This window comes from Eucyclogobius newberryi, unplaced genomic scaffold (assembly GCF_026437365.1).
Source record: "Eucyclogobius newberryi isolate DKJ021-1_F unplaced genomic scaffold, fEucNew1.0.hap1 SCAF_22, whole genome shotgun sequence".
Classification (NCBI taxonomy): Eukaryota; Metazoa; Chordata; class Actinopteri; order Gobiiformes; family Gobiidae; genus Eucyclogobius; species Eucyclogobius newberryi.
Genome location: NW_027315857.1, coordinates 21,387,872 through 21,415,759, shown reverse-complemented (window position 1 = coordinate 21,415,759; position 27,888 = coordinate 21,387,872). Strand labels below are relative to the sequence as shown.

Here is a 27,888-nt window from a genome sequence, read left to right as displayed (position 1 = left end):
TCATGCATAATTTTGAGGACTTTTACCATTCAAAATTAATCTTAATTGTAATGTTGATTCCACAGGTATCCACTGATCCTCTCGACTTTGTAAAATGTCTTTATAATTTTTCACAATTTTTTATGTGCGTTTTGAATCATGTTTTAGTGTGTATTAGTGTAGAAAATTGCATTGTCCCTGCAAAATAAACACAAATCATACAAAAAATTAAAAACAATAAATAAATAAATAACCGTAATTGTGTATCAAGAAGATAAAATGGTAGTAATTTGCAGATGTTGTTTTTCAAAATGATTACACTGAGGTTATTGTCTCGTCTTGAGTCCTCTTCCACAGTAGCTCTTGACTCCATCTAGTGGCGCCGCTTTGCATTCGATGTCGATGCCGTTTCTCCGTTGAGCGATGCGTTTTGATGAATTGGCGGTAGTTCTGGGGACGAACGTGCTTGAGTGTTTTTCCGACACCTTTAGCTCTGGCGGTCGAGACGAGGTGCGTTCGCCGCGGCGTTTCCTGCCTTTGTCCGAGCGGCAGCTTCCTGGTGCCATCACAATCGCACTTACGCGCTGGACCATGGATGTGCCGAGGACCTTCCATTCAGACCTTTCCATGGGTTTCAGAGTGGTGCCAATCAAGGGCCGTTGCCATGGAGATGAACTATAATGACACAAAATATTATGTCTTCTGAATCTGGGCAAGCCCTCAACATTTTGCCATTATCAGGAAGCTGAAACCCATTTATCTATCGAACTATCCATCTATCTATCAATCTATCTATCTATCCGTCTATCTATCTATCTATCTATCTATATATCTATTCCTCTTTCTATTTATCCATCCATCTATCTATTGATCTGTCTATTCCTCTATCTATCTATCTATCTATCCGTCCGTCCTTCCGTCTATCTACCTCTGTATCTACCTGCGTTGCACCAATGAAATTTCCCCATGTGGGACAATAAAGGAATATCTTATCTTATCTTATCTTATCTTATCTATCTATCTATCTATCTATCCGTCCTTCCGTCTATCTATCTATCCGTCCTTCCGTCTATCTATCTATATATCTATCCGTCCTTCTGTCTATCTATCAAACTATCTATTCCTCTATCTATCCATCTATCTATCTATCGATTCATCTGTCTTTCAGTTGTCTTTCATCTGTCTTTCAGTTGGTCCGTCTGTCCATCTATGTATCTATCTTTATCTATGTCTATCTGTATATCCATATATCTATCTCTGGTATACATTAGCTCTTACCGCTGCACTTTTATTGGCAGCGTTAGCGTTAGCCTCCAAACACCAGAACAAACACTCAGAGCCTCGATCAAAAACAGTGCCACGTGTAGCAATGTTTTGTGCGTTCATTGACCTAGCGCCAACACAAGCACGAACGCTAACAACCGAGTCATTCACATTTCTCCAATCTAACATTACGCTGAACAACAATGCACCGAACATATCGCGGGTAACAACGGTTTGACAATTCTTCCCGCACGACACATACTTACGTGAACGAAATTTAGAAAGTGGAGACGTTATTAGTCATTGCCAAATGTAGGATGTGGGATCGAATGTTTATTTCAGCACCAGGCTGCGCCACAATCGTTTTTTGCCAATGAACAGGGCGGTGAGCTATCTGTGCCATACTGGATCTTTGAACTGGCTTTTCACTGGAAGAGACTGCGATTTATCTAAGAAATGAACACTCAAAATTCCCTAAAAACTGATTTAATACACATTATTTGGACGATTAAAGCATGCAAAAAAGAAAATAAAAAAATATTCTTAACATGTGACTCTTAGATAGGCCTATTGAGTTAATATTTGGGCAATATAACACTTAAAATAATCTCTGTTTTAGTATTTGCCTTTTAATCTGTTTGTATTTTAACTGTTTTTGTTTTAGCTAACCACGTTATAATGTTAATAATATCCTCTGTGTTTTGTCGCATCCATGCCAGTCCAAGCACCTTCTCTTTGTCCGTTCCTTTTGGTTGAATGCAGTGCTAAGTTTAGCCTCTCCATATGTTTTTTTTTTCTCACCACATTCTATTCTATTCTATTCTGAGCTCACGTCAACAACTGTGCCAAACTCCGCGCAGGAAGTCAGCGCCGAGCCACTTCCTGTCCGTCAGATACCGTATAGCTCGTATTTCAAACAAGCCCAGGGTCCATTTATAAACGCAGACCAGGCTCGGACCCCGATGACCCCACAGCCTTATGGTGTGAAATGACCTCACAGGTTTGAAAACAGGAAGCAAAACAACTCTCCCGACTGGCGCAAAGTCAAATCGGAAAGTTACCTTAAAGTGCCTACTCATTTTATTAAAACGCCGTTAAGTACATTTAAAAGGCACTGTGCCTCGTGAAAAACAGAACTAGTTTATTTTAAAGTTATCGCTAAGCATCCTAATCATTCACCACAATGAGTTTATAAACTCTTGCTAATAATCAGCATGCTAACGAACATTAGCGTGCTAACAGCGAGAATAAAACGCTTGATAATTCGATGCAAAGAGCGCAAAGTGGACTCATTTTCACCCAAAGATAGATGCTTTTACAATAAATATGTACTGGGCTGAAGCAGATTTGACTTTATTATTGTATATTATATTAGAATGTATCATTTGACAAATAAAATGTTTGTTGAATTAATGTTTAAAGTGTCAAATATTTTTCTTTTGTGTCAATTGTGCCAAACCATCTCTCTAGATGTTTTAAAACCGTAATTTTCAACAGATTTTTTCAACTTTTTATTTAACAAACTGACACTGGATTGGTATAAAACTGTAATTACAATAACTTTTATCCCACCAAATATTGTATTTGGAAATATGTCTAATTTTCAGATCAGTTCAAGTTAGGATGGCGATAAAGATTTGCCACTATCAAGGTAGAATTTAGAGTTTCAATGCATTTTTAAACAAAATCCATTGGTTTCGGCACCGGATCAATATCTCAAAAAACAAACATGACCCAATACTAACGATTACTACACCAAAAATTACAATCGCTAATCCTTCGATCCCTAACCCAGAAGAAAGCGCCGGGTTTCTTTGGGATCAGAGTCAACTGTAGGAACCAGCTAGCTTTAAATACCCACTTCTTACGTTCGTATTTGCATTTCCCCGTTTTTACGAGCAACTGGCATGAAATATAAAAAGATTTCTTAGTCAAGTCAACAAAGCAGTACGGTCCAAGTGCAGGAAATGCTAAAGACTTAAGGAAGTGTTCTTTGGAAGCTATTTTCTATTTCCCCACTGTTGTTACTGTTGAAATTCCCAGCACCTGATTTGTCTATGTTCAAACCATGACAGAGGCAGATATGGCCTTCCCCCGCAGCAATTCTTATAATAAATAAAGAAATAAAGGAAATAGAGTACTTTTGAGAGCGCTAAACCATGTAATATTAGTTTCTCCTCGTCATAAACTCGCTGTGTCACATGGTTGTTCTGTAAAAACATAATAAACTAACCTTTTTGCTCGCTGTATATTGGGGTATTTAAGCTCTCTACAGTAGCTGTCAGCATGGTCGACGCGTAAAGGGGTTAGCGGTTTAGATCCGTATTGCGATTTCAAACGTAACGATCAACGCGTAGCCATAAAACGTCTCCTTTGACGCGGGCGAATTTCAGAAAATAAGGTTAACAATGTCCCGTGACGTGTCGGCAAATCAGCGTGATCCGGTACGGCGTCGCTTTGAATGGTCCATAAATCTACAGGGGCTCGTTCTGCTCCACTTCCTGTGATAGCCGCTCCAGACAGGAAGTTGAACCTTAAATCGTCTCGTTGCAGGAAGTCGCTCGGAGATAGGAACACAAAAGCTACAGGCTATTGTTTGGTTCGGTCGGAGCGATGATGGCTGTCCTGGCATCGCTCAACTTTCTGTCAACCAAACCACCATCTTAGATACTTACCTGGCGACACGGGCCACGCCTAGTCTCCTGGGAATATGGGTGCAGAGGGTTCGGGCCCTGATGATATTGTGGTGTCCTTTTCCTTACAGGCCCACTTAACCAAAGGGGTCAAATACCTTGGTCACTTTGTTACAGATGATTGGCGTGACGACGGACGACGGAGACATCAAGAGGCGATATTGATATTAATGGAAAAAAAAAATAATTACGCCCACGAGAACGTTCAGTGCAGGGGTGTCCAAATGTTTTTCACCGAGGGCCACAAACAACCCGACAATGAAGTGAATAATTTGACATTTTGAGCCTCCACACCTTTAATAAGACTTGGAATATTAATATTAGGTTGGTATGACATCATAATGACATCAAAAGGCTTGAATTTTTCCAATTTTACAGTAAAAAACTTACTACTTTTTGTTGTTTGGACCAACCTAGCAAGGAAGTCGGAGGGCCAACAAAAATTGGTCTGAGGACCGCATTTGGCCGCCGGGCCATAGTTTGGACATGCCTGGATTAGTGTGTGTTCCTCTGATGTAAAGTGCTTTTTGTTCAGAGCCTTCTCCACTCTTACTAAGCTTCTGATGTGAGAATGCACCGCAGAGACACTCTACAACCCTTAATTTAGTTTTACGGACTAATTCGACTGCTGTGGCTTGTTTTGTGCTCTGTCTTATTTCAATTATGGACCGCCGTGTGTCTGAAATAAAGTAAATGAAGAGTTCCATCCCCATTTCTTTCGAGACACTTGCTCTGTGTAACGCTGGAGATCCTCAGCTTGTGTCTGTAGCGCGACGTCTGTTGATGTGAGAAGCACTCAGGGCCTCACGACTCAAGCTGAAACTAAAACTTCTATAGAGGACGCACGTGCCCAACAGAGCGTTTAACCATTACAAGACTGTTCCCTGGTCACAAACATCCCTGGAGGTGTGTTTATCCCAATCCTGTTTACGAGGTCTTCTTCTTCTGAGCGTCGAAAACCCGCCGTTCTGAATGTCCGTCTCAAATGTGCCGCGCTGTTCAACGACATTTCTCATTCCTTCAAAAACCTTCCTTCTTTTTTCTTTTGTTTTTAATTGAAAGAAAAAAACACTGACCAATCAAAACTTGTGTGTAAATAAAGATACTGTCCAGTAACATTGTCACCAACTGCAACCGTAGGGAGAAGAAGACGAAAAAAGAGAGGAAGAAGGAAAAAAAAGAAAAAGAAAATTAAAAAAGTGTGGAGTGGGCGGTACTAGAGAGTGTATATTGTTTGAGATTACTGTTTTTAGAATAATGCATCCAGATGAAAACAAAATACAAGGTTAAAGCACCAGATCCATAATGCGAGTCCCATTTTGTCCAGTTTATGTCAAATTTGTCCATTTCCAAGTTCAGTTCATATGTGATTTTTTTCCATTTTCCGTATGTCCATTATGATATCAGTCCAGTCCTTTATTGTTGGTGCAGTTTGTGTCATCCATTTTTTTGTGATGGCCCAAAAACAACAATTTCAATACTATTTTTTGCTCTTTTTTAAAGGGACCAAGAAGAAGACGAAGGTGGTCAAGAACAACGCCAACCCCGTCTGGAACGAGGTACGCGCCTCCGCCAGTTCCAACGGCCCGTTCTGGTTTCGACGTGAACTCTTTTTTTTATGATGAACTGTACGTGTTTGTTTGTTTGTTTGTGTGTTGTAGGGCTTTGAATGGGACCTCAAGGGGATCCCTCTGGACTCTGGAGCGGAACTGCACTGCGTCGTGAAAGACCATGAGAAGCTCGGACGCAACAGGTAAAAAAAACCCTCAAAAAAAAACGATTTACACGGAGCTAAAATGTGCACGCAACTAAAGAGAAATAAAAATAATGCACTTTTTGAATTCAATACTTAATTCATTAGGCAAACTTAGCGAAAAGTGAAGGCGCATTATGTCACTTAACTTACATTATGTGATATTATGAAGGCGTGTTTACCTGATACGTTCATACATTAACGTTATTTATCAGAAAAGACCATGTAATTTCATGTTATTTCATAGATTACTTCACTCAATTCAATTCGTTTATGAGCTGGTGTCATGAAATTATGTTTAAATCCTGGTAACTCATCGTGATCTTTAAAGTTACTAATACAAACGCAAGCGATTATTCACAAGAAAAGAGTAATAATCATGATTCCAATGATCGTCATAATAATATAAACAACACAACCGGGTCGATCTTAGTGTGAAACGTGATGAATTTATCCTTAGTTCATCTATACTTCATGATGTTTGCGCCCTCTCAAGGCTGATATCGAGCTATTGTTAACTCTTAAAAATGGTAAATCAACTCAGTTTAACCGTTATACATTAACTATTATTCAATCCAAGGGTTTTCTAATTGAAATGAATTGGAAAAACACAATTTTTTGCACAGATTTTCTAGATTGAACTTATTATTTCCACATGACAAAGAAATCGGCTTAAACCTTAACGCTATAAGTGATTGTAGGTAATTAAACTACCGTAACGACGTAAATACAGATAAATAATAAACCACAGGAGTGACATTTTGTATTGTAAGCGTTGTTTTCTATGATATACACACACGTTATACACAAAGTACATTTATGGGACATACTTTTGGATATGATTTTGCCTTTGAAGTCACTTAAAAGTAAGTCGTGCGTGTATTTTTTGTCAATTCACTCGCGTTTGAAGATAATGCAAACTCATGTATTTGGCCCCGGTCGCGCTTTAAGGGCGTGGGGGGCTTTTTTCTGTTCTGCGGCGAAAGTTTAGGAGTTATAAAACGGCCGGGGGCATCCTCCGATTGTGCGGCGGTCACGTGTGATTGATGGGCTCGCTCTGACGCCGCGCGCTCGGGTTTTTTGCACTTAAAAGGTCTTTGGATAAACGACAAAAAACACACAAAAAAGTCTAAAACATTCAGTGAAGGTCAGAATTCTGAGGCGTAATTTGCCGTTTGATAAAGATTTGTTGACCTGGTTTTTGGTTCAGCGTCTCTGTAATCACGGGGCCTAGCAGCATGAAACGAAAATCGACAGGAAGATAAGATAAGATGAGAGTAAAAGTAAAAAAAACAGATAACTACAACACTCTTGTAGAAAATTCTTATAAAAAAAAACTCTTATATTCTTAATAAAAATGAAAATAACAAGTTCAAGGTCTTTTCTGTCAGCGCGAATACACAAAATTAACTATTTACTACTACTCTACATTAAAAAGACTCAATTGTTGACGTTAAACTAACATGGCAGGTTTTTGGAGCCAATCTCTAACAAATAATGACAATAAATCAACATTTGTGGATCATAAATGTGGATTTTTCTCTAATGAACAGTAAATTTCTGCCTTGTATTTGCGATATCTTCAAATTCTACAACATGAACGCAAATTGAACACAAAAGTCCGGGAATCAGTCGACAGAATTTATTTCAAAATGGCAAAACCTGAAGGCGATTCTGCTCAATTCTGGGGGGAAACAGTCTGATCCTATTGTCTGTCTGTGCAGGTTTTTAAAAAAGACTTGATTGTTGCCGTAAAAAAAATTTAATTGCAAGTTTTTGGAGCCAATCTCTAACAAATAATGACAAAAAAACAACATTTGTGGTTAAAAAATGTGAATATTTCTGTCAAAAGCAGTAAATCTCAGCCTTGGATTTGTGATATCTTCAAATTCTACAACACGAACACAACTTTGACACAAAATTCCGGGAATCAGTCAAAACCTGAAGGCCATTCCGCTCGATTCTGGGGGAAAACAGTCTGATCCCATTGCCCGTTTGTGCAGGTTTTTGGGCGAGACCAGACTGCCCCTCCGAGATGTCCTGAACGCCCCGTCTCTGACCGCGACCTTCACCGTCTCCCTGCTGGACACCAAGAGGAACAACACCGGAGTGAGTCGGACAAACGCTGGAATAACAACGCCGAGCCCCATAAATCCTTTTCTCTTCCTGTTTTGGCCTCGGAAATATCACAGAAAAGCGCCGCGCCTCGTCCGCCGGCCCCTTCGCTTATCTCAAACACGTCTCCTATAAATATCTGCTCTGAAATCATGCTCAGAGGGAAAAACTGTACTTCTCTAAAATCATAGTACTGTTCCAGCAACTCAAGTACTTCGGAGTGAACCGTTTTCTAGAAGTGCTCCTCAAGTGGTGACCGTCTGAACTGTCTGTGATTCATAATTTTATAATTTTACCTGATTTTACTTTAATTTAGACGGTTTGCAGTGTTCCAAATGTGTCGAATGCATTCCGAGCATCCGAATTATTCACCACGACGAGTTTATCTACCAGAACTTTTCACAATTTTACTGTCGTTTTCAAATCATTGCCAAATTAAAATGGTCAATTAGAAATAATGAAGCAAAACTTGCAAATTGTCTGGTTTAATTATCGTGGAGGAGGAGGAGGCCAGAAATAGAACTGGAAATAACCTTCACGTCTGCTTTATAATATGTAGTTTATCACGCAAAGCAAACCACAAAAGGGGAAGTGGAATGTGACGTGAAACATAGAGGTGCCTCGGCTCAGGGAAAGTACATACAGTGTGAAAAACGCTGCTTTATAAAATAGAATCAAGGGTACAGACTCTTCAACTTACCGTATTTTCCGGAGTATAAGTCGCACCAGCCAAAAAATGCATAATAGAGAAGAAGATAAACATATATAAGTCACACTGGAGTATGAAATGCAGTTTCAAGTGTGAAAATAACAAATAATACCACACATAAGTCGCGTATAAGAGTATAAAAGCATAAGTATATAAGTGTAAATATAAGTATAAGTTGCACCCCGGCCAAAACTATGAAAAAAGGTGCGACTTATAATCCGGAAAATATGGTATGTGGACGGCCAGAACATGAAATAATGCAAAATATCTGTATTGTATGTTCAAAAAAGTGGTGCAAAAATACAAACGCTCAAATAATTTCGTCTGGTCAACATAAAACACTTTACTCACAGTGGGAAGAGTTACCAAAGCTTTTACTCAAGTACTATTGTATTACGCTGTTGAGATATATTAAATGTACTTTGTCTGAAAACTACTCAGAGAAACGCGCTTGTATTAAAAAGTGAAGTGAGTCAAAGTCGTACACTCGCGGTGAATATTTCCACGTCTGTTTCCCCTCTCAGGCCACGCTGACCCTGCAGGTGTCGTACCTCCCCCCTCCTGGAGTCGCCCAAATGTACCACCCCCCACCTCCCCCTGAGCCCCTCCCCCACAGCAACCCCAACGTGGAGATGGACACCGTCACCAGTAAGACACACTCCATACGATAATGACAATAGCAGGAGACGTACTATGCTTTTCTCTGGTATTTAGCATTGAGATACAGTAGTAGTAGAACATAATTTTACATTTTGTTCATTGTAAACCACAATATTGATCTAAAACGGGTTAATAATAGTAACATTTCACCGTAACAAGCAGCAGCTGGTTATTTACATGTTTTTTTAAAGTGGCTATGTGACATTTTAGTACTTACTTTACTCAGAGTCTTAACCTTTCAAGCAATCGCAACTAAGTGCAGAGATGTAGGCGGGGCTAGGGGATAAGGGGAGTTTTCTATTTTCTGAGCACTCGGGCCTAATTAATTATCTCGAATACACAAGAATGAATCAAAAATATAACTCAGAGTAAACGAATGATGAGGGAACGCCGTAGATTGAGCATAATATGTGTCCTTTAACCTCACGTTTAGCATAATATGTGTCCTTTAACCTCTGGTTTAGCATATGTGTCCTTTACCTCACGTTGGTGGTTAAAATTATAAAATCGTAAAAACAATTTTATAATTTTGGCTTTATTTAAGTCACTTTAAGCTAAATATGAGCTCAACATTTTGAAAAAAAAACCTACATTAACAACTTGTAAACCCGAGCAAACGAAAAAGAGCAGAGAAACATCGATTGCCATATTTAAATTGTTTCGGTGATCGCGCTGATGTTTTTAACGGCGTAACACGGCGCGTAACACGGCGCGTAACACGGCGCGTAACACGGCGCGTAACACGGCGCGTAACACGGCGCGTAACATGGCGCGTTCGCGTGTGGGTGGAGTCGTTTCTCGCTCCAGACATTGATGCTGATTGGCTCTGTGCAGTGATCTCGCTGGACACGCTGGGCGAGGAGGACACCGAGAGCATGCTGATGGTGGACGTGCCCGACGACGCCGGGGCCGACGACGGGCGCTCCATGGTGATCGTGGGGCCCCAGGGGCAGACGGAGCAGGACACGCCGCCCGCGCACACGCCCAAGCGCTCGCCGCCGTCCTACAGGGGGCAGGAGAGGCTGCGGCGGAGGAGGAAGGGCGCCGGCGGCCAGCCCAGGACTCTGCCCAACAAACCACAGGACCTGCAGGTATCGAGTATAAAACGTTATTCGTCTTATTACTGCTTCATCTGTTCTCTGACTTTCTTTTATCGCCCACATAAATGATTACGTGCTGCGTGAACACGTGGTCTTGCTAATGCTACGATCAAAGCTTTTTAGGATCAAATAGAGGCGACGATGCTAACTCGATAGCAACCGAGAGCGCATCGTGTATTTTTTAGGCTCGTAGGCTTTTTCAGACAGGACAGTTTAGTGTGACATGGACGTGAGAGAAAACGGATTCAAACTCATGACACCGGGCAGCACGTGTACTATGCCAACAACAGCCAGTAATCAGTGTAGAGGCCCAACCAATGACCCAACCAATGACCCAACCAATGACCCAACCAATGACCCAACCGATGGCCCAACCGATGGCCCAACCAATGGCCCAACCGATGACCCAACCGATGGCCCAACCAATGGCCCAACCAATGGCCCAACCATGGCCCAACCGATGCTCCAACCGATGGTCCAACAAATATTTTGGAGCCTGCACCCAATCCAACACATTTTTTTGGTTTGTCTCTGAAATCTGATTAATGAATCTTTTCAGTTTAAAGTGTAAAAGAGTGAATAAAAAGACATCTTAGCAGAATTTATATTAAAAGAGAAATATTTTCAAAAACAAATGCCGTTCCATCCTTGGATTCTTTCTGATACTGCTTGATTTTGATTCATCCTTTTGCTCATGCTCTTGATCCTTGTTGTGATCCTTGTTGTGATCCCGGTCTCGATCCTAGTATCCCGGTCTCGATCCTTGTCTTGATCCCAGTCTTGATCCCGGTCTTGTTCCCGGTCTGGATCCCGGTCTGGATCTCGGTCTCAATCCTCGTCTCATTTTCAGGTTCGTGTTCGTGTCATCGAGGCGCGACAGTTGCCGGGCATCAACATCAAACCCGTCGTCAAGGTAACGGTCGCCGGACAAACCAAGAGGACGCGGATACGCAAGGGCAACAATCCCGAATTTGACGAGGTAAAGTCGAAATGTATAAAACAAATATTGAAAAACTAAAATGACTGAAAGTTTGACAGTTAAATACATGAACATTATTAAAATATTTTAGAATTGTAAAAATATTTCTCGTTTCATTTCTCAGACATTTTTCCTAAACTTTTTTGAAACTCCTTCAGACCTTTTTGACGAACCTATTTTCATCACAGTAAGTAAAAAAAACCTTTTACCCTTTTATTTATTCATATTCATTTCTGAAACTTAACACATGTTAATTTTTAGGTTTGTGACTCTCGATCTTTAAGAACTGACGCAGTAATTGGGGAATTTAAGGTAAAACATGCTTTATTTATTATTGATGTATTCATATATCCATAGTTTGTTTGTATTTTTGAACTTTTAAATGGTAGAAATTAACAAAAATAAATCAGATTTTTTTTTAAATCGTCCAAGATGATAAAAAAAAACAACAAAAAAACAAACAAATACGATTTAAAAATGACAAAATATGATGAAAAATGACCCAATATAATAAAAAAAGATACCAAATATGATTAAAAAAATTACCAAATATAATTAAACAATGACCAAATATGATTAAAAAGACAAAAAATTATTGAAAATGTTTCAAATATGATTAAAAAATTACCAAATATGATAAAAAAAATACCAAAAATGATAAATAACAAAAAAAAAACAGTATGATTAAAAAAATATATATATATATGATGCAAAAATGACCCAATATGATTTTTAACAAATTCCGAATGTGTTTTTGTGCAGTTGGACGTGGGAACGGTTTACAATGAACACAGTAAGTGCAATATCAATATCTGTAAAGTTATTCTTCTCCACCGTCTTTGAATGATCATCTCGTCATCGGTCCGTCCCTCTGTGTTTGGCAGGACACTGTTTCCTGAGAAAATGGCTGCTCCTCTGCGACCCCGACGACCTCTCGGCCGGGGTCAAAGGTTACCTGAAGGTCAGCCTGATAGTGTTGGCCGCCGGGGACGAGCCTCCGGTGAGTACGAGGAAATGTACTGTGTGTTTACTGCATCAAAAAGAAGAAGAACGATAGAAAACAACATGGATTTCAATCTTACGAGACTTTAAAGGTGCACGGAGTAACTTTTCGAGTGGGAAGATCCATCGTGTTGCTTTGCTTGGGAAGTTTGGCAGTTTTTGGGGCAGTTTTGCATTAATTACAGGTGTTAAGTTGCCTCCCCACAGATCTGACCTGTAGCTTATCATTATGTTTCAATATAAATTAATTAGCCTTAAATTAAAAATAAATAAGTACACAGTATATTATTTGAATGGTGAAAAATTCTCAAATTTTCGCAGCTGGCGGGAAGCTAAAACCCACGAAGGAACCTGCCTGTCTCCATGGAGATAGATATGTTTAATGCTATACTGAGGGACATTTCGGACAAAGCAATAACCACTTCACGCGAAAAGTTGCATGTTTCACCTTTAACTAGAGCACAATAAAATGAGCGATTGGTTTATTGGAAGAATAAGGTTTTGTATTACAGATTTGTTTGGAAAAATATCTCCATCTGAAACTTAATTACCGTATTTTTGTTGCACTGGAGTATAAGTCGCATTTTTGAGGGAAATTTATTTACTAAAATCCAAGATCAAGAACAGACATTTCCTCTTGAAATGCAATGTAAAATAATAACAGATGAGAGAACATGGTGAATAGGTGCACGTATGCTAACGCTAACACCTTCAGCTACATGACGCACAGACAGAACTGTGGTAAGTGTCTGGTATGTTCACGTAACATATGAACAGTTATTCAGATAACTATAGCATAAAGTGTACTTAAGTGTACTTAAGTGTAGTTAAGTGTAGCTAAGTGTAGTTAAGTGTAGTTAAGTGTAGTTAAGTGTAGTTAAGTGTAGCTAAGTGTAGCTAAGTGTAGCTAAGTGTAGATAAGTGTAGTAAAGTGTAGCTAAGTGTAGCTAAATGTAGTTAAGTGTAGTTAAGTGTAGCTTAATTGTGGTTCTATTGTATTGTTTGCTATAATAATAAGCGTCTCGTCTCCACACTTCAGGCGGACAAGCGCGAGTGTGTGGACGAGAAGGAGGACATCGAGGGGAACCTGCTGCGTCCCGCCGGTTTATCTCTGAGAGGAGCCACGTTTACGGTGAAAGTCTACCGAGCCGAGGACCTGCCGCAAAGTCAGGGAGAGCCGCTATCGTCGCCGGCGTGCGTGGTCAAAAACGCGGCGATTTCACTTTTCGCGTTTCCTGTGTTTTCCAGTGGACGACGCGATCATGGACGGGATGAAGCAGTTCTTCGGGTTCGACAGCAACAGGAAGAACCTGGTGGATCCGATGGTGGAGATTCACTTTGCCGGGAAGACGGTGAGAAAACGGCGTCGAAAGCGCGCCCGACATCCAGAGCGGTCACTGACTCGTCCCGTTTGTGATTCTTCTTCAGGTTTGCACCAAGATTCTGGAGAAAAACGCCAACCCGCAGTGGAACCAGAGCCTCACCATGCCCATCAGGGTACAGTCACCCTCCATGAGAAACTGTTTGAAAGATACAATATTTAAAGTCTCTACGACAGGTTAAACCACACATTTCACTAAAACACAGTTACCGTATAAGTCGCACCAGAGTATAAGTCGCACCAGGCAAAAAATGCATAATAGAGAAGAAAAAAACATATATAAGTTGCACCGGAGTATGAAATGCGGTTGCAGGTGTGAAAATAACAAATAATATCACATATAAGTTGCTCTGGAGTATAAGTATATGATTACAAATATAAGTATAAGTCGCATCCTGGCCAAAACTATGAAAAAAGGTGCGACTTATAGTCCGGAAAATACGGTATATATCAGATTTGACTAAACATTTTGCCGTTTTGTCCCCAGTTTGACCATTTTTGTCAAGTTTATACTTGTACTTCCTGGTTGGACATGGGCAGCGACTATGACATAGTAGAGGCAATTCCACAACTGTTACCTAGCAACCAGACAGTAAACAAAAGCCAAAAAACATATAAATGACACAATAGTTATGATCTGACACACAATAATACCATAGAACACCTTTATAATCATTTAAACTGTCAGAAAAGTGTGTCAGTTATGTGTAAACTGTTGCACATTGATGACATCACAGAGGGATTCAGCTCTACTTCCTGTCATGTTTTTTAAGCTCTTTGTTTTCTCTAATTTCCACCAAACTACATCATAGTTAGAAAAACAGGAGAACTTTCATATGGACTTTAACCGTAGTGTTTTACTGTTGTGTGATGTATTTTGACTGTAATCAGGATTGTGTTGTGTTGTTTTCTAGTTTCCCTCGATGTGTGAGAAGATGAGGATCCGAATTCTGGACTGGTGATGACTATTCAGTTATTTTATATTAATTCATTTAGATCATCCGCTGTGGCATAAGTTTACATTCTGCAGTCATAGACATAGAGCACCTCTAAAATAACGCACGAGTACCCAAAAGGCTCATTCGTGCTACTCAGTTTTGTCACCAAAGTAAAAGTACAGGAGCAAAATAATTCCAAAAAATAAAAATAAAAATAAAATAAAGTGAATTTAAATGTACCACAGAAAATAAGAAAATAATCGACTTGAATCTAGTTAAAAGTATTGTAGTCCCCGTTAGAGAATGTTCCTTTAGCGCAAAACTATTTGACACATATTTTGAACTTATTTAAGAGTCAAATGTAGTGAGCTTGAAAAAACTCAATCAATCCTGGTCATTTTTTTCAAATCTATTTTTTAGTTAATGTTAAAGAATGTAGTGAAGTAAAAGGTAAAAAGCCCCCAATGCAAAAACTACTGAAGTAAAGTACAGATACCTAAAGGTCGGACGAGCCATTGAACTTAAATACAGTTAAATTAGATTTGTTTTAAATCACAGAATAGCACATTTCTTTGGTTTATAATTTCACTTCCTGTTTGTAACTGATGACATCACACTAGGAAATTACCCAACAAACACTGGGCCAAAACTAATCTAATGTCACATTTAAAAAAAATTGACAAATAAAAATATATTTGCGCACCTTTATTTTGTTGAATGAATGTTAAGAGAGTTAAAAAAGTAGTTTCTTTGTGTAAATTTGACTGGAATAAGCGTCCTTGGTGTGATGTCACTTCCTGTCATTCTCTACAGATTTCCCAACCTTTTCTCCACAAATACCTGCTCGATTGGTGTAAAACTACAATTTATACGTACAACAGGTACAAATACACCAAATAAAGTCAAAATTAGCCCCTCATATGTTACTTTAAGTACTTTTACTTTTGTACTTTCCACCACTGGTAACAGCGTAATATCTCTTGTGTTACATTAAAGTGCCATGTTCCGTGTATAACAAACATGTGTAATAACCGTGCTTGTTTCCCCCGCCACAGGGACAGAGCCAGTCACAACGACATCATCGGGACGTCCCAGCTCTGCATGTCCAAGATCTCTGCTCCGGGAGGACAGATCGACGGTAAAACGTCTCAGGGAAAACTGTGTCCCGGATAAAACCCCTTCCCCAAAATCACAGGGGCCCGTACGATACGATGCACGGCTCACGATAATATCACGATTTTGCCATATGTGACTGACCGTGGCTAAACCAGTTACATGTCTACCCGGAGACATTTTGAGTTATTCACATATTCTGAAAGTGTGAATTCAAAGCTATACAATGATGTCTCACTCATGTAGATCTGATAATATTTGAGTAAGTTGTGGTCATTTGAATGTATACAACTCTCAAACCCATTCACTGAGAAAACGGGGCTCAAAGTTTCTCACCGGAGTGAGCCCAGAGTCACAGGGGGGCTCATTTGCATCTCATTGAGATAAGCCCTCCCCCCTGTCACACTGACACCACCTCCCCCTACAGCTGTCACTGAAGACTCAAGAGGAGTGTTGTTATTGATGGTAACTGGACTTGAATCAGAATTAGAAGTTACTATATTAAAATGAAAATACTTGGATTACAAAAGGCCCTGAATAGAATCAAAGAATCAGAATGAGAATAGGGTTCATTGCATTTGTCGATAAACATAATTCACAGGTGATTCAGTGCACCAACAATGGTGCACTGAATGATTCAACACAAACAACAAAAGATAAGATAAGATAGCCTTTAATGTTACAACGCAGTAGATACAGGGGTAAAGGACAGTAACTTATAGGAAGTTTAAAAAACACTCTTAATAGAAGAACTCTTATAAACAGATGCCAGGGCCAGGTATACGAACTGCAACGGGTCCATGGCTTTGAATATATGAGATAATAGATAATAGATATGATATGTACACCACCAGAGTCTAATTAATAATAATAATAATAATAATAATAACTTTTATTTATAAGCGCTTTTCAGTGACCCAAAGACGCTGAACATAATAAAAAAGGGGGGGGGGGTATTTACAGACAGGGGGGACAACACGTACAGAACACATTAATATACAGATAAAATGAACAAGACAGAAGAAGTAGAGAGAAAAAGATGGGGATGTAACAGGGGGTAGAAGTGTAGGCAATGGGGTAGAGGAGGCTAGGCTAATTACATCAGAGATCACATCCTCATTCTCTTCTTCGTCTGTGCACTCTTCTGTGCTGTGACTCTCGGCTCTTGGCATCAAAGCTGTAAACAAATAACAGGACATTTAAGAAATGGCTAACTATTTCACATAAAACACTCATTAACTATTTTTTTTTTTTAAACACAATGTGAGAGTTTCAATATAAATACCTGAAGTGCTGATAACTCTTGATCTTTGGAAGCCGTCTGAAGAAGGGACTCAGATGCTTCTGCCAGTCCAAGTTCTTGACAAACACTTTGCTATCCACCGTTCCAACAAGCTGTGGGATATTGAGGTGAGACTCAGGAGAGCTGTTTTCCACTACCTGATGACAAGGGCGACACTGTAAAAAAAATGAGAACAGAAGAAACATATCTTAAGCAGAGAGCAGCACTGAAGTTTTACCAGGCTAATGTTTACACATTACAGTAGTCAAATAATATAAACTAACCTCAGCGATGTCTTCCAAAATGTCAACCCTGGTCTTCATGTATGCTCGCTTGATAAGTCCAAAGCCGCAATCAGGGGAGAATTTGGTGTGGCCAGCAATGAGGAAGTGGATGTCCATTGTGTAGTGAAGCTTGGCTCCGTCTGCAGAGGGTTGGACGGAAAGTGTTTCTGTAGTAGACAGAGAGAGAGAGAGAGAGAAAGGAGATTAGATTAATACATATGACATTTGATTAAGACGTATATGTCTCTATAATTGCTATTCTGCATTTGCACTATTATTAGTACCTGCTGTGCAAAGTCAAAGCTGTAATGCATCCTGATGTCTTTGCTTGCTGGCGGTGAGGGTCCAAAGACAGCACATTAGATTCTGTTGTAGAGATCTGTGCGTGGCCTGCAGCTTCTGATGTGTGGGAGAAGCTGTTTCCACAGTGATCTGAAGCTTGATGTACAAACTGCAGGCTCACCTGAAAACAGATGTTGCTTATGGTTAATTATACTCTAATTATTAAAACATGAAAATCACCAAAATAATGTTTTACACTTACCACGCTCCTTAGCAGACTTCACATAGAGACAGGTCATGTCAGTCAGGGTGTCTTTGCCAATTCTGAAAAGGGGAAAAAAAGGATTAGGGTTAACAGTAATATGGGAATAACACGCTTCACAGATAACAGTTCACATTGTGACGTTAACGGTGTATTTAAGATGCAAAACGCGGAGATATTGGGACATCTGCCCTCGGCTAGCGGGGCTAGCTAGCTCACTTGAGATAACACGGCTCGTAAAAGCAAAACACTTGCAGAACAGCACATATTATGTGCGATAATCAATATAATGCTCGTGATATTCCACGATATATCACTATTTTTTTTAAACAACAACAATTAACATAACAATACAGTTTCAAAAACTAAACTAAAATATTCCACCTTCACCACATATTTACACACAAAAAGACAAAAAAAAATTAAAATAAGTTAAAAAAAAAAACATTGATACATCGTAAATTAAAAAATATTTAAAAAAAAATAACCAAAAACAACACCAGTATTTTAATGTGTTTTAGTAGGCCATATATTTTTAAAAAAAATTGAAAATGTATTTATTTATTATAACATGTATTATTATTTTTTATTGTTATTTATTTTTTATGGTTATGTTTTATTGTATTTATTCATTTTTTAAATCATCACAATTTTTTAAAGAATCCTATACATTTTAACAACATTTTTCCTTGTTAAACCACGACTTGCATTAACTTTAAGTGAAATACACACATTTTAATCATCAAAACAGTCAAAATGTGAAATGTTCTGCGTAAAAACAAATTTCCTTTCTTTAAACAAGCAACACAACTGTACACAATAAGTATGAAAATTATACCAAAAATGACGATATATCGATACAGCAGCCCACCATATCGATACTCTATCACCAAATGTAGTATCACAATATATCAACATTTCGATATTTTGGCACAGCCCTGCTCAAAACTTTACGTTGGTCAGAACTTGTCATTTTCACAGGACAAAATCCCAATCAAAATCACTGTTCGCTAAGTTTTAACCGCTACAGACGTGTTCTGAGATGTCATTAGTTTCATATTTGAGCCTTCACTCAAGTGATAAATGCTCCTGGATGAGTTTAAATGCAGAAAAATTGCAATCCGATACATTTTTTCAACGTTTTTTCCATGCCGTGTGATCCGGTCCGGTTGGTTTTGGTTCTTTGCAGTGGCGTGCGTGTGGACCAGTTTGAGCGTGCGGTCTGTGGAGTGGGTTTGTGCATTTTAGAGCATGGAAAGTCAGTGTTCTGTCTTTAAAGGAGACGTATCGTGCAGGATCAACTGTGATGAGCTTTTAAAGCCGTTGTGTTTCCTCATCGTTTGTTCACTCAAAGTTGCGTTTAAATCGATTCGTGCCTGTTTGAGTTGATCCTGTTTCGTCCCGTAACTGAGACTCAAGTGCTCAGTGAATTCCTGTTCTCACCTACCACCTATCTCCGCCCAAATCCCTTCATTTAGTTAGCGTTTTATTTTGTTTTGTTTTATTAATACTCTGATTGATACGAAAATATAATGAAAATTCTCTGCAAAATGTCACTATGAAGAGGCTTATCAGCTCTACAGTTTTGAACAGGAAGTCAATTACTGTATTTTCCGGACTATAAGTCGCACCTTTTTTCATAGTTTTGGCCGGGGTGCGACTTATACTTATATTTATATACTTATACTCCGGAACGACTTACATGTGATATTATTTGTTATTTTCACACTTGCAACCGCATTTCATACTCCAGTGCGACTTATATATGTTTTTTGTTCTCTATTATGCATTTTTTGGCTGGTACGACTTATAGTCTGGAAAATATGGTAATCTGTTTCAATTATCAAGCCGTTTTAGCTCAATTTGGCAGTTTACAACAAACAAAATGTAAACTGATTATCTACTTTTATTATATAGTTTAATATTAAGTGCATGAAAAAAAGTATACGTCTCTTTAAAGCAAATAATACATCTGAAAATGTGCATTCTTCTCCAAAAAACTTAGCAATAATAAGACATAAACATTAAAAGTGTTTTTTAATGAATTCCTGACGTCATTTGTGGCAGCTTCCCTAAAACCAATAAGGGTCACTCCAAAGTTAAACCCTGGATAATTAGTTTGTAGTTTGGCAAAACGAGGCCCCTGATCCGACCCCAAACAAAGCTAGGAACGAAGCTAGGAACGGCCCTGGAAATCCCCATTACAACAGAAAGCAGCGATTTAGACGCGATTATCACGATAGAAAGTCACTTATTAGTAAGTATCGTATCGCAACAGGTCAAAAGTAAGATAAATAACACTTATGATGACGGAATGACTGCATGAGGTGGTGGTTTTGGTGATTGTGCTGTGGTTATAAAGGTTTGTTGGATCTGAGCTTGTGTCGTGTGGCGTTTAAAGACGTGTGTTTCTCTGTAAAAACCTGTTCTATTATATCTATGCTTCCTCTCGACGCGTTCAGATGACCTCACTCCACGGACCGTCCAATCCAGCAGTACGTCTGTTACCATTTTCTTATATATACTCCTTTTATTATACATACCCCTTTTCTTATACATACCTTTTTTTTTTTTTTTTTTTTTTTAATAAGAGTGTTGTTGTTTTTTATAGGAGTTTTTTAATAAGATTTATTTTCAATGTTTTAATTATTATTATACTTATGTGCCTAATCTATATTGGAATTTCCCTATTGTAGGACAAATAAAGGTTCTCTTATTTTATCTTACTGTATTCTTAATTTTACTTTTAAAAAAAAATAAAAAATTTAACAAATGAGACTTCAACAGTTAAAATAAACTCAAATTAATGCAAATAGAAAAGTAACAGCTACAGGGGTCCAATAGTTACAAACATAAATATACATAAATCAGGTGCTTTTTAAGGAAAATCAATAATTCAAATACTTTACTAGATGTATTTTTTTTCTTTATATTTTCATTTGATTGGTTTCAGGTTTATAACATATTTGTTTGTGAAAGGGAAATACTTTCTCTTTTGAAATTGGAAAAAAAAGCTAACAATTTAACAATATTTCAACAATTGCCACTTATTGTACATTCACTTTCAAAACTGCTCAAATCAAGATTATTTTTGGGGAAATGTTAATATTTTACCTATTTTTAGATGTTTGCTTTTTTACCTATTTTAGTTTTCACCTCATTCTCCCCTCAGTTGACGACGGTCTTGGTTTCTTGCCCACGTTCGGCCCGTGCTTCGTGAATCTGTACGGAAGCCCCCGAGAGTTCAGCAGCTTCAACGACCCGCACGAAACACTCAACCTCGGAAGAGTACTGCGATTTTTGTGTTTATACTGATATATATATATATATATATATATATATTTATATATGTTTGCTGTCCGTGTTTAACTGAAAATACCCTTCGTTTGCAAAGGGAGAGGGCGTGGCCTACCGCGGCCGAGTGCTACTTGAACTCAGCACGAAACTCGTGGACAAACCTGAGCAGAAAACTGGAGACATCACGTCGGACGAACTGTTGGTGGTCGAGGCAAGAACAGAGCTACTGCAGTTACATCATGCACTTCTACCCATCATGCACTTCTACCCATCATGCACTTCTACCCATCATGCACTTACACTCATCATGCACTTTCACCCATCATGCACTTCTACCCATCATGCACTTCTACTCATCATGCACTTCTACCCATCATGCACTTACACTCATCATGCACTTTCACCCATCATGCACTTCCACCCATCATGCACTTCTACCCATCATGCACTTTCATCCATCATGCACTTCTACCCATCATGCACTTTCATCCATCATGCACTTTCACCCATCATGCACTTCTACCCATCATGCACTTTCATCCATCATGCACTTTCACCCATCATGCTCTTCCACCCATCATGCACTTCTACCCATCATGCACTTTCATCCATCATGCACTTTCACCCATCATGCACTTTCACCCATCATGCACTTCCACCCATCATGCACTTCTACCCATCATGCACTTTCATCCATCATGCACTTTCACCCATCATGCACCCATCATGCACTTCTACCCATCATGCACTTTCATCCATCATGCACTTTCATCCATCATGCACTTCCACCCATCATGCACTTCTACCCATCATGCACTTTCATCCATCATGCACTTTCACCCATCATGCACCCATCATGCACTTCTACCCATCATGCACTTTCATCCATCATGCACTTTCATCCATCATGCACTTTCACCCATCATGCACTTTCACCCATCATGCACTTCTACCCATCATGCACTTTCACCCATCATGCACTTTCACCCATCATGCACTTCCACCCATCATGCTCTTCTACCCATCATGCACTTTCATCCATCATGCACTTTCACCCATCATGCACTTCTACCCATCATGCACTTCTACCCATCATGCATTTTCATCCATCATGCACTTTCACCCATCATGCACTTTCACCCATCATGCACTTCCACCCATCATGCACTTCTACCCATCATGCACTTTCATCCATCATGCACTTTCACCCATCATGCACCCATCATGCACTTCTACCCATCATGCACTTTCATCCATCATGCACTTTCACCCATCATGCACTTTCACCCATCATGCACTTCTACCCATCATGCACTTTCATCCATCATGCACTTTCACCCATCATGCACTTCCACCCATCATGCACTTCTACCCATCATGCACTTTCATCCATCATGCACTTTCACCCATCATGCACCCATCATGCACTTCTACCCATCATGCACTTTCATCCATCATGCACTTTCACCCATCATGCACTTCCACCCATCATGCACTTCTACCCATCATGCACTTTCATCCATCATGCACTTTCACCCATCATGCACTTCCACCCATCATGCACTTCTACCCATCATGCACTTTCATCCATCATGCACTTTCATCCATCATGCACTTTCACCCATCATGCACTTCCACCCATCAAGGGTCAAGCGTAGTTCCCTAAACATTTCAGTGTCATAACTATTTAAAACTGTTCCATTCCGCCTGTACAAAGTGAAGTTTGCTGTTTGTCTCCTGCAGAAGTTCTTGCGCAAGCGGAAGTTCTCGCTCTTCGTGGCGTTCTACTCGGCGACGCTGCTTCAGGACGTGGACGACGCGGTGCATTTCGAGGTCAGCGTCGGCAACTACGGCAACAAGTTTGACAGCAGCTGCCTGCCGCTGGCCTCCACCACGCAGTACAGCCGCGCCGTGTTCGACGGTACACAGCCTCTCAGAAAACACCTCAAGAGCCCAAACCACACGCACGATGCAAACGGGACTTTTGGAGCTTTTAACCACGTCGCGACATCGTTCCCGCGTCAAAAACATACTTGTAGTCGCGTTTATCTTCATTCACGCTTGTTTTGTCACTCTTGATTATGAGGTCCTCTTTGTCTCGGAGCGCTCACATTGATTCATGACAAAACAGAAATACCTAAAATACCGAATTCAATTGAACAAACACATTATTTTAAGTTAGAAAATGTGAAATACTTATGAAAAAATGTGAAAAAACAGGTTCAAAAGCTACAAAAACTCTTAATATCTCCATTTTAGGTTGCCAGTACTACTATCTGCCCTGGGGCAACGTGAAGCCGGTGGTGGTGCTGTCCTCAGAGTGGGAGGATGTCAGGCCCAGGATCGAGGCCCTGAACCTGCTGCTGTCGGCCGCCGACCGCCTGGTGAGGCCCGAGGGTGAACACATGAAAGGATGAACGGATGAACGGATGAACAGATGAACGGATGAACAGATGAACAGATAAAAAGATGAACAGATGAACGTATGAACGGATGAACGGATGAACAGATGAAAAGATGAACGGATGAAAAGATGAACGGATGAACAGATGAACGGATGAACAGATGAACAGATAAAAAGATGAACAGATGAACGTATGAACGGATGAACGGATGAACGGATGAACGGATGAAAAGATGAACGGATGAACAGATGAACGGATGAACAGATGAACGGATGAACAGATGAACAGATGAACGGATGAACAGATGAAAAGATGAACGGATGAAAAGATGAATAGATGAATAGATAGTCGCTCTTGTCGCAGGTTAAGTTTGTAAAGCCAACGAACAAAATGTAAACTACTACTTTGAATATATAGTTTAATATAAAAAAAAAGTGTAATATGTCTCATTTAAGCATAAAAATAATAATCTGGAAATGTGTATTCTTTTCAATTAAACGTAGCAATAATAACACATAGACATTAAATATTACATTTTTTTGAATGAATTCCCGTCTTGTCTGCTCTAGGAGAGTAACCTGAGAGCCGTGAAGCTGGAGGAGCAGGCGGGCGGAGACCTGGAGCAGCTGGAGCTCAGCGTGGTGCAGCTGCTGGACCAGGTCATCGAGGACTGCAGGTTTATATTCATACTTTTATCTCATTTAAGTCCTATAGGATGCTCATGCTTTTGCTGATAACATAAATTTAGATGGATAACAGTGACAAATATACCAACTCTTTGGGGTAGTTACGTTTTTTTAAAGAATTGTCCAAACTTATCATCCTCAAGTGTTGAAGCTTTTCATTATTTATTGGCAATTGGCTCCACAAACTTCTTTGGGGTTGAATAATGCCACTCCCCTTTTCCGAAGCTATTGTGAATAAATGTTTCCACCTTCTTTAATTCATGTCGACAGAGGAGGTTGAACTTTGCAGCAGTTTTTCTTTTCCAATCAGGACAAAACATCTACATTTTGACAACGACACAGCAGATTCCACCACTCCAGATCAATACTAAGTACTGTCATGTCACTTGGACTGTCACTGCGACAATTAATTGACTAAATGTGACTATAAAATGTCATTGATCGAGACCGTTTTATAACAAAGACAGTGGTGTTATTGAATGTCAAAAAAATACATACATTTTCATCAACAATACAGTTTATGGCAAGGCAAGGCAAGTTTATTTGTAGAGCACATTTCATACACAAGGCAATTCAAAGTGCTTCACAGCAGGAAAAATGCATTCAAATCACAAAGAAATTACAGAAACAGAAATACAATAAAATTAACTAAATTAAAAATTATCAATCCAACTGATTTTCTAAACTAATAAAATCACAAACAAAAGAGAAGAGTGCAAAGAAAAAATCCCTTCAGTCATATGCGCAGCTAAACAAAACTGTTTTTAGCTTAGATTTGAACATTGTCAGAGTAGAAGCCTGTCTCACATCTTCAGGAAGACTGTTCCAGGTTTTAGCTGCATAAAACTGAAACGCAGATTCCCCATGTTTTGTCCTGACTCTGGGCACCAGCAAGAGGCCGGTCCCTGAGGTCCTCAGAGTCCGAGATGGTTCATATGGCACTAACATATCCAAGATGTACTTTGGTGCTAGGCCATGGAGAGACTTGTACACAAGCAGAGCTGCTTTAAAGTCTATTCTCTGAGCCACAGGGAGTTTATCTGTAAGTATTCGCTATCTAGAAGCCGTCAACTATCAGGGATGTCAAGATTATTCGGTTTATCAATAATCGTGATTATTCAGGTCACAATATAATAGTAAGAACCAAATAATAATAATTGTGACCATTTTAGAAGCAAAATTAAGTATTTTTAGTTCCAATCCAGCCTTTTTTTGTTTTATCTGGCTGTTTTTGTCACATTTCACTTTATTTAGTCTTTCAGGAAGTTGAATTCTGTAAAGCTGGTCACAAACTCGAGGAACAGTAACAAGTTAGACACGGGAATGAAAGAAAATTAAAGATTTCACTGTTGTTTGTTCACAGTCTCAATAATCGTGATCAATCGTTGAATCGTAACACTATAATTCGATATCGTGGCATCCCTAGTCACCATATTTCAACCTTTAATTGATATATCTCTATGGAAAGCGTTGTCTGACTAGTTTTACTAATAAAACAAACAAACAATCACTGACTATTTATGTGCTATTGAACATGCCTGATCCTGATTACAGCGCAAAAACAACAGCGTTAGTCACAAACGGCTCTACACAAATCCACACGTCTTTTGTATATTCTGATTATGATTGTGTTGCTGCAGTCAGGAGCTGCCCCGCCTGGACCAGTGGACGTGTGCGACCGCTCTGGACCGCTCGCTCCGACACGTGCGCTGCCTCCAGCTGCAGCAGGTGGTGGAGTCGGCCCTGAGTCTCAAACACGGCCCGGAGACAGAGCTGTCCGTGGTGCTGGAGCAGGCCGAGGAGTGGACCAACAGGCTGCGCGAGCTCGCTGAAGAGGTGCGCCCACTCGCCCCTTTTGTGCCTTGAATCAGTTTTTATTCTACTGCGGTTGTGTTGTATTTGGCATTTTATCGAATGCAAAGTGCATTTTTATGTTTTGGTTAAAGTCAAAATGCATATATAAAATACAGAAAGTAGAGCTGAATAAAACATTTAAAAAAATAATTAATCCCTCATGAATGTCAAATTGCTGGAACATTTTATTTATTTTATTTTACTTTATTTTTTAAAATCTTTTTTTTAATGTATTTTATGTATTTTACTTCCCAACAAATATATATAATTAATTTCTCATGAATATCAAATTGCTGGAACATTTTATTTGATTTATTTAATTAATTAATTTAATTTATTTAATTTTATTGGCCCTGCCACTGTCCAGGGTGTACCCCGCCTAAGGCCCGAAGTCACTTGGATAGGCTTCAGTCACCCGCAACAAGCAGTAGAAAATGAGTGGATGGATAGATTATTTATTTTATTTATTTTATTTATTTTATTTATTTTATTTATTTTATTTATTTTATTTATTTTATTTATTTTATTTATTTTATTTATTTTATTTATTTTATTTATTTTATTTATTTTATTTATTTGCCTGGCCCATTGCCTGTAATATTCACTTATATATTAAACAAAGGTTAAGCAATGAATATTCAAGCTTTTCGGGGCCCCCTAGTGGCTGGTGGGACCCTGACCATTTGCACACTGCCAGGAAACGCTTCTGAAGTGTGTTGACCCCCACGTGACCCTTTCGCTTGTGTCCAGCCTCAGAACAGCCTGCCGGACATCGTCATCTGGATGCTCCAGGGCGACCGCCGCGTGGCCTACCACCGGGTCCCGGCCCACACGGTTCTGTTCTCCGCCAACCCGCAGCACCGGGGCCGCCGCTGTGGGCAGCTGCAGGACGTCTTCCTCAAGGTACATGACCCTTCTGTCTGTGACCGTGCGACGGACGCTGTCGTCGTTTACCGGGCGGATTGTCTGACCGTGTCGCCGCCGTGTGCTCAGTATCCTCAGTGCAGCGGCGCCGAGGCCAAGCTCCCCGGGCAGCTCCGCGTCAAGGTGTGGTTCGGCCTGAGCTCCGACGTCAAACACTTCAACGAATACGCCGAGGGGAAGCTGTCCGTGTTCGCAGAGACGGTGAGAGCAAAGCAACGCAGCTAAAGTCACGTACCAGTGTTTTAGCTCGTATAAAAGACCCCAAAAAAGACCCCTCGCTGTGTGAAGGAGAGGTTTCGCAGGTCTTTCCTTCTGCTGCTGTCAGACTTTATAACAAACACTGCCCTGAACACGTGCAATACTGAATTAACCATGTGCAATATCGTCATATTCATGTGCAATTACTGTCACACTCACAACAATTAAGGTCATATTCATGTGCATACAACTGATGTAGATAAGAGTGTTTTATTTTGTTTTCTTACTTTCTATTAGTATTATTTGGTCTTATGCTAACTATTTTTACTTTACTTTATTTTATTTTATTTTATTTTATGATTATTATTATTTCATTATTATCTTATTTTTATCTTTATCTTTTTATTTCATTTATCAATTATTTCCCCCCCTCCATTCCCTATTAAGATAGGAGAGGAGTTTTGTTAATATTTTTTTGTTTTGTTCATAAGAATTCTTCTATTAAAGGCGCAATGGACGATTTTTCGGCGATTTGAGAACTCAGGTGGAAGTGCACATGCCACTCCCCCGTGTGGACTGATATAACACACACATGCTTTTGTTTATTAGCGCGACGGAGCGCATCACATCTCTTGTCTCCCGTAGATTTCCGTCTCTTCTGAGTCAGCTCGAACTGTCTTTCTCCGTCTTCATTTTGTCCCGTACACTGAGGGAACTATATTATGATAG

At 39.5% G+C, this 27,888-nt stretch overlaps 1 protein-coding gene across 10 annotated transcripts in view; it reads left to right on the top strand.

Annotated features, from left to right (window-relative positions):
- dysf (dysferlin, limb girdle muscular dystrophy 2B (autosomal recessive)) overlaps positions 1-27,888 on the top strand; it is a 92,953-nt gene that overhangs the window by 5,617 nt on the left and 59,448 nt on the right. For 6 of the 10 annotated variants that reach the window (XM_072459365.1, XM_072459369.1, XM_072459364.1 and 3 more), the window contains exons 2-25: positions 5,439-5,494; positions 5,597-5,688; positions 7,692-7,797; positions 9,037-9,160; positions 10,007-10,263; positions 11,123-11,251; positions 11,376-11,438; positions 11,513-11,563; positions 12,014-12,044; positions 12,136-12,251; positions 13,293-13,419; positions 13,502-13,605; positions 13,682-13,750; positions 14,549-14,592; positions 15,628-15,710; positions 20,258-20,290; positions 20,968-21,083; positions 21,190-21,303; positions 22,836-23,013; positions 23,352-23,476; positions 24,067-24,173; positions 25,824-26,019; positions 26,788-26,940; positions 27,031-27,162. In XM_072459365.1, coding sequence (XP_072315466.1) covers positions 5,439-5,494; positions 5,597-5,688; positions 7,692-7,797; positions 9,037-9,160; positions 10,007-10,263; positions 11,123-11,251; positions 11,376-11,438; positions 11,513-11,563; positions 12,014-12,044; positions 12,136-12,251; positions 13,293-13,419; positions 13,502-13,605; positions 13,682-13,750; positions 14,549-14,592; positions 15,628-15,710; positions 20,258-20,290; positions 20,968-21,083; positions 21,190-21,303; positions 22,836-23,013; positions 23,352-23,476; positions 24,067-24,173; positions 25,824-26,019; positions 26,788-26,940; positions 27,031-27,162 — 2,606 coding nt within the window. The remainder of the gene's footprint in view (positions 1-5,438; positions 5,495-5,596; positions 5,689-7,691; positions 7,798-9,036; positions 9,161-10,006; positions 10,264-11,122; positions 11,252-11,375; positions 11,439-11,512; positions 11,564-12,013; positions 12,045-12,135; positions 12,252-13,292; positions 13,420-13,501; positions 13,606-13,681; positions 13,751-14,548; positions 14,593-15,627; positions 15,711-20,257; positions 20,291-20,967; positions 21,084-21,189; positions 21,304-22,835; positions 23,014-23,351; positions 23,477-24,066; positions 24,174-25,823; positions 26,020-26,787; positions 26,941-27,030; positions 27,163-27,888) is intronic. The other 4 variants (XM_072459372.1, XM_072459370.1, XM_072459371.1 and 1 more) reach the window with 1 other exon arrangement.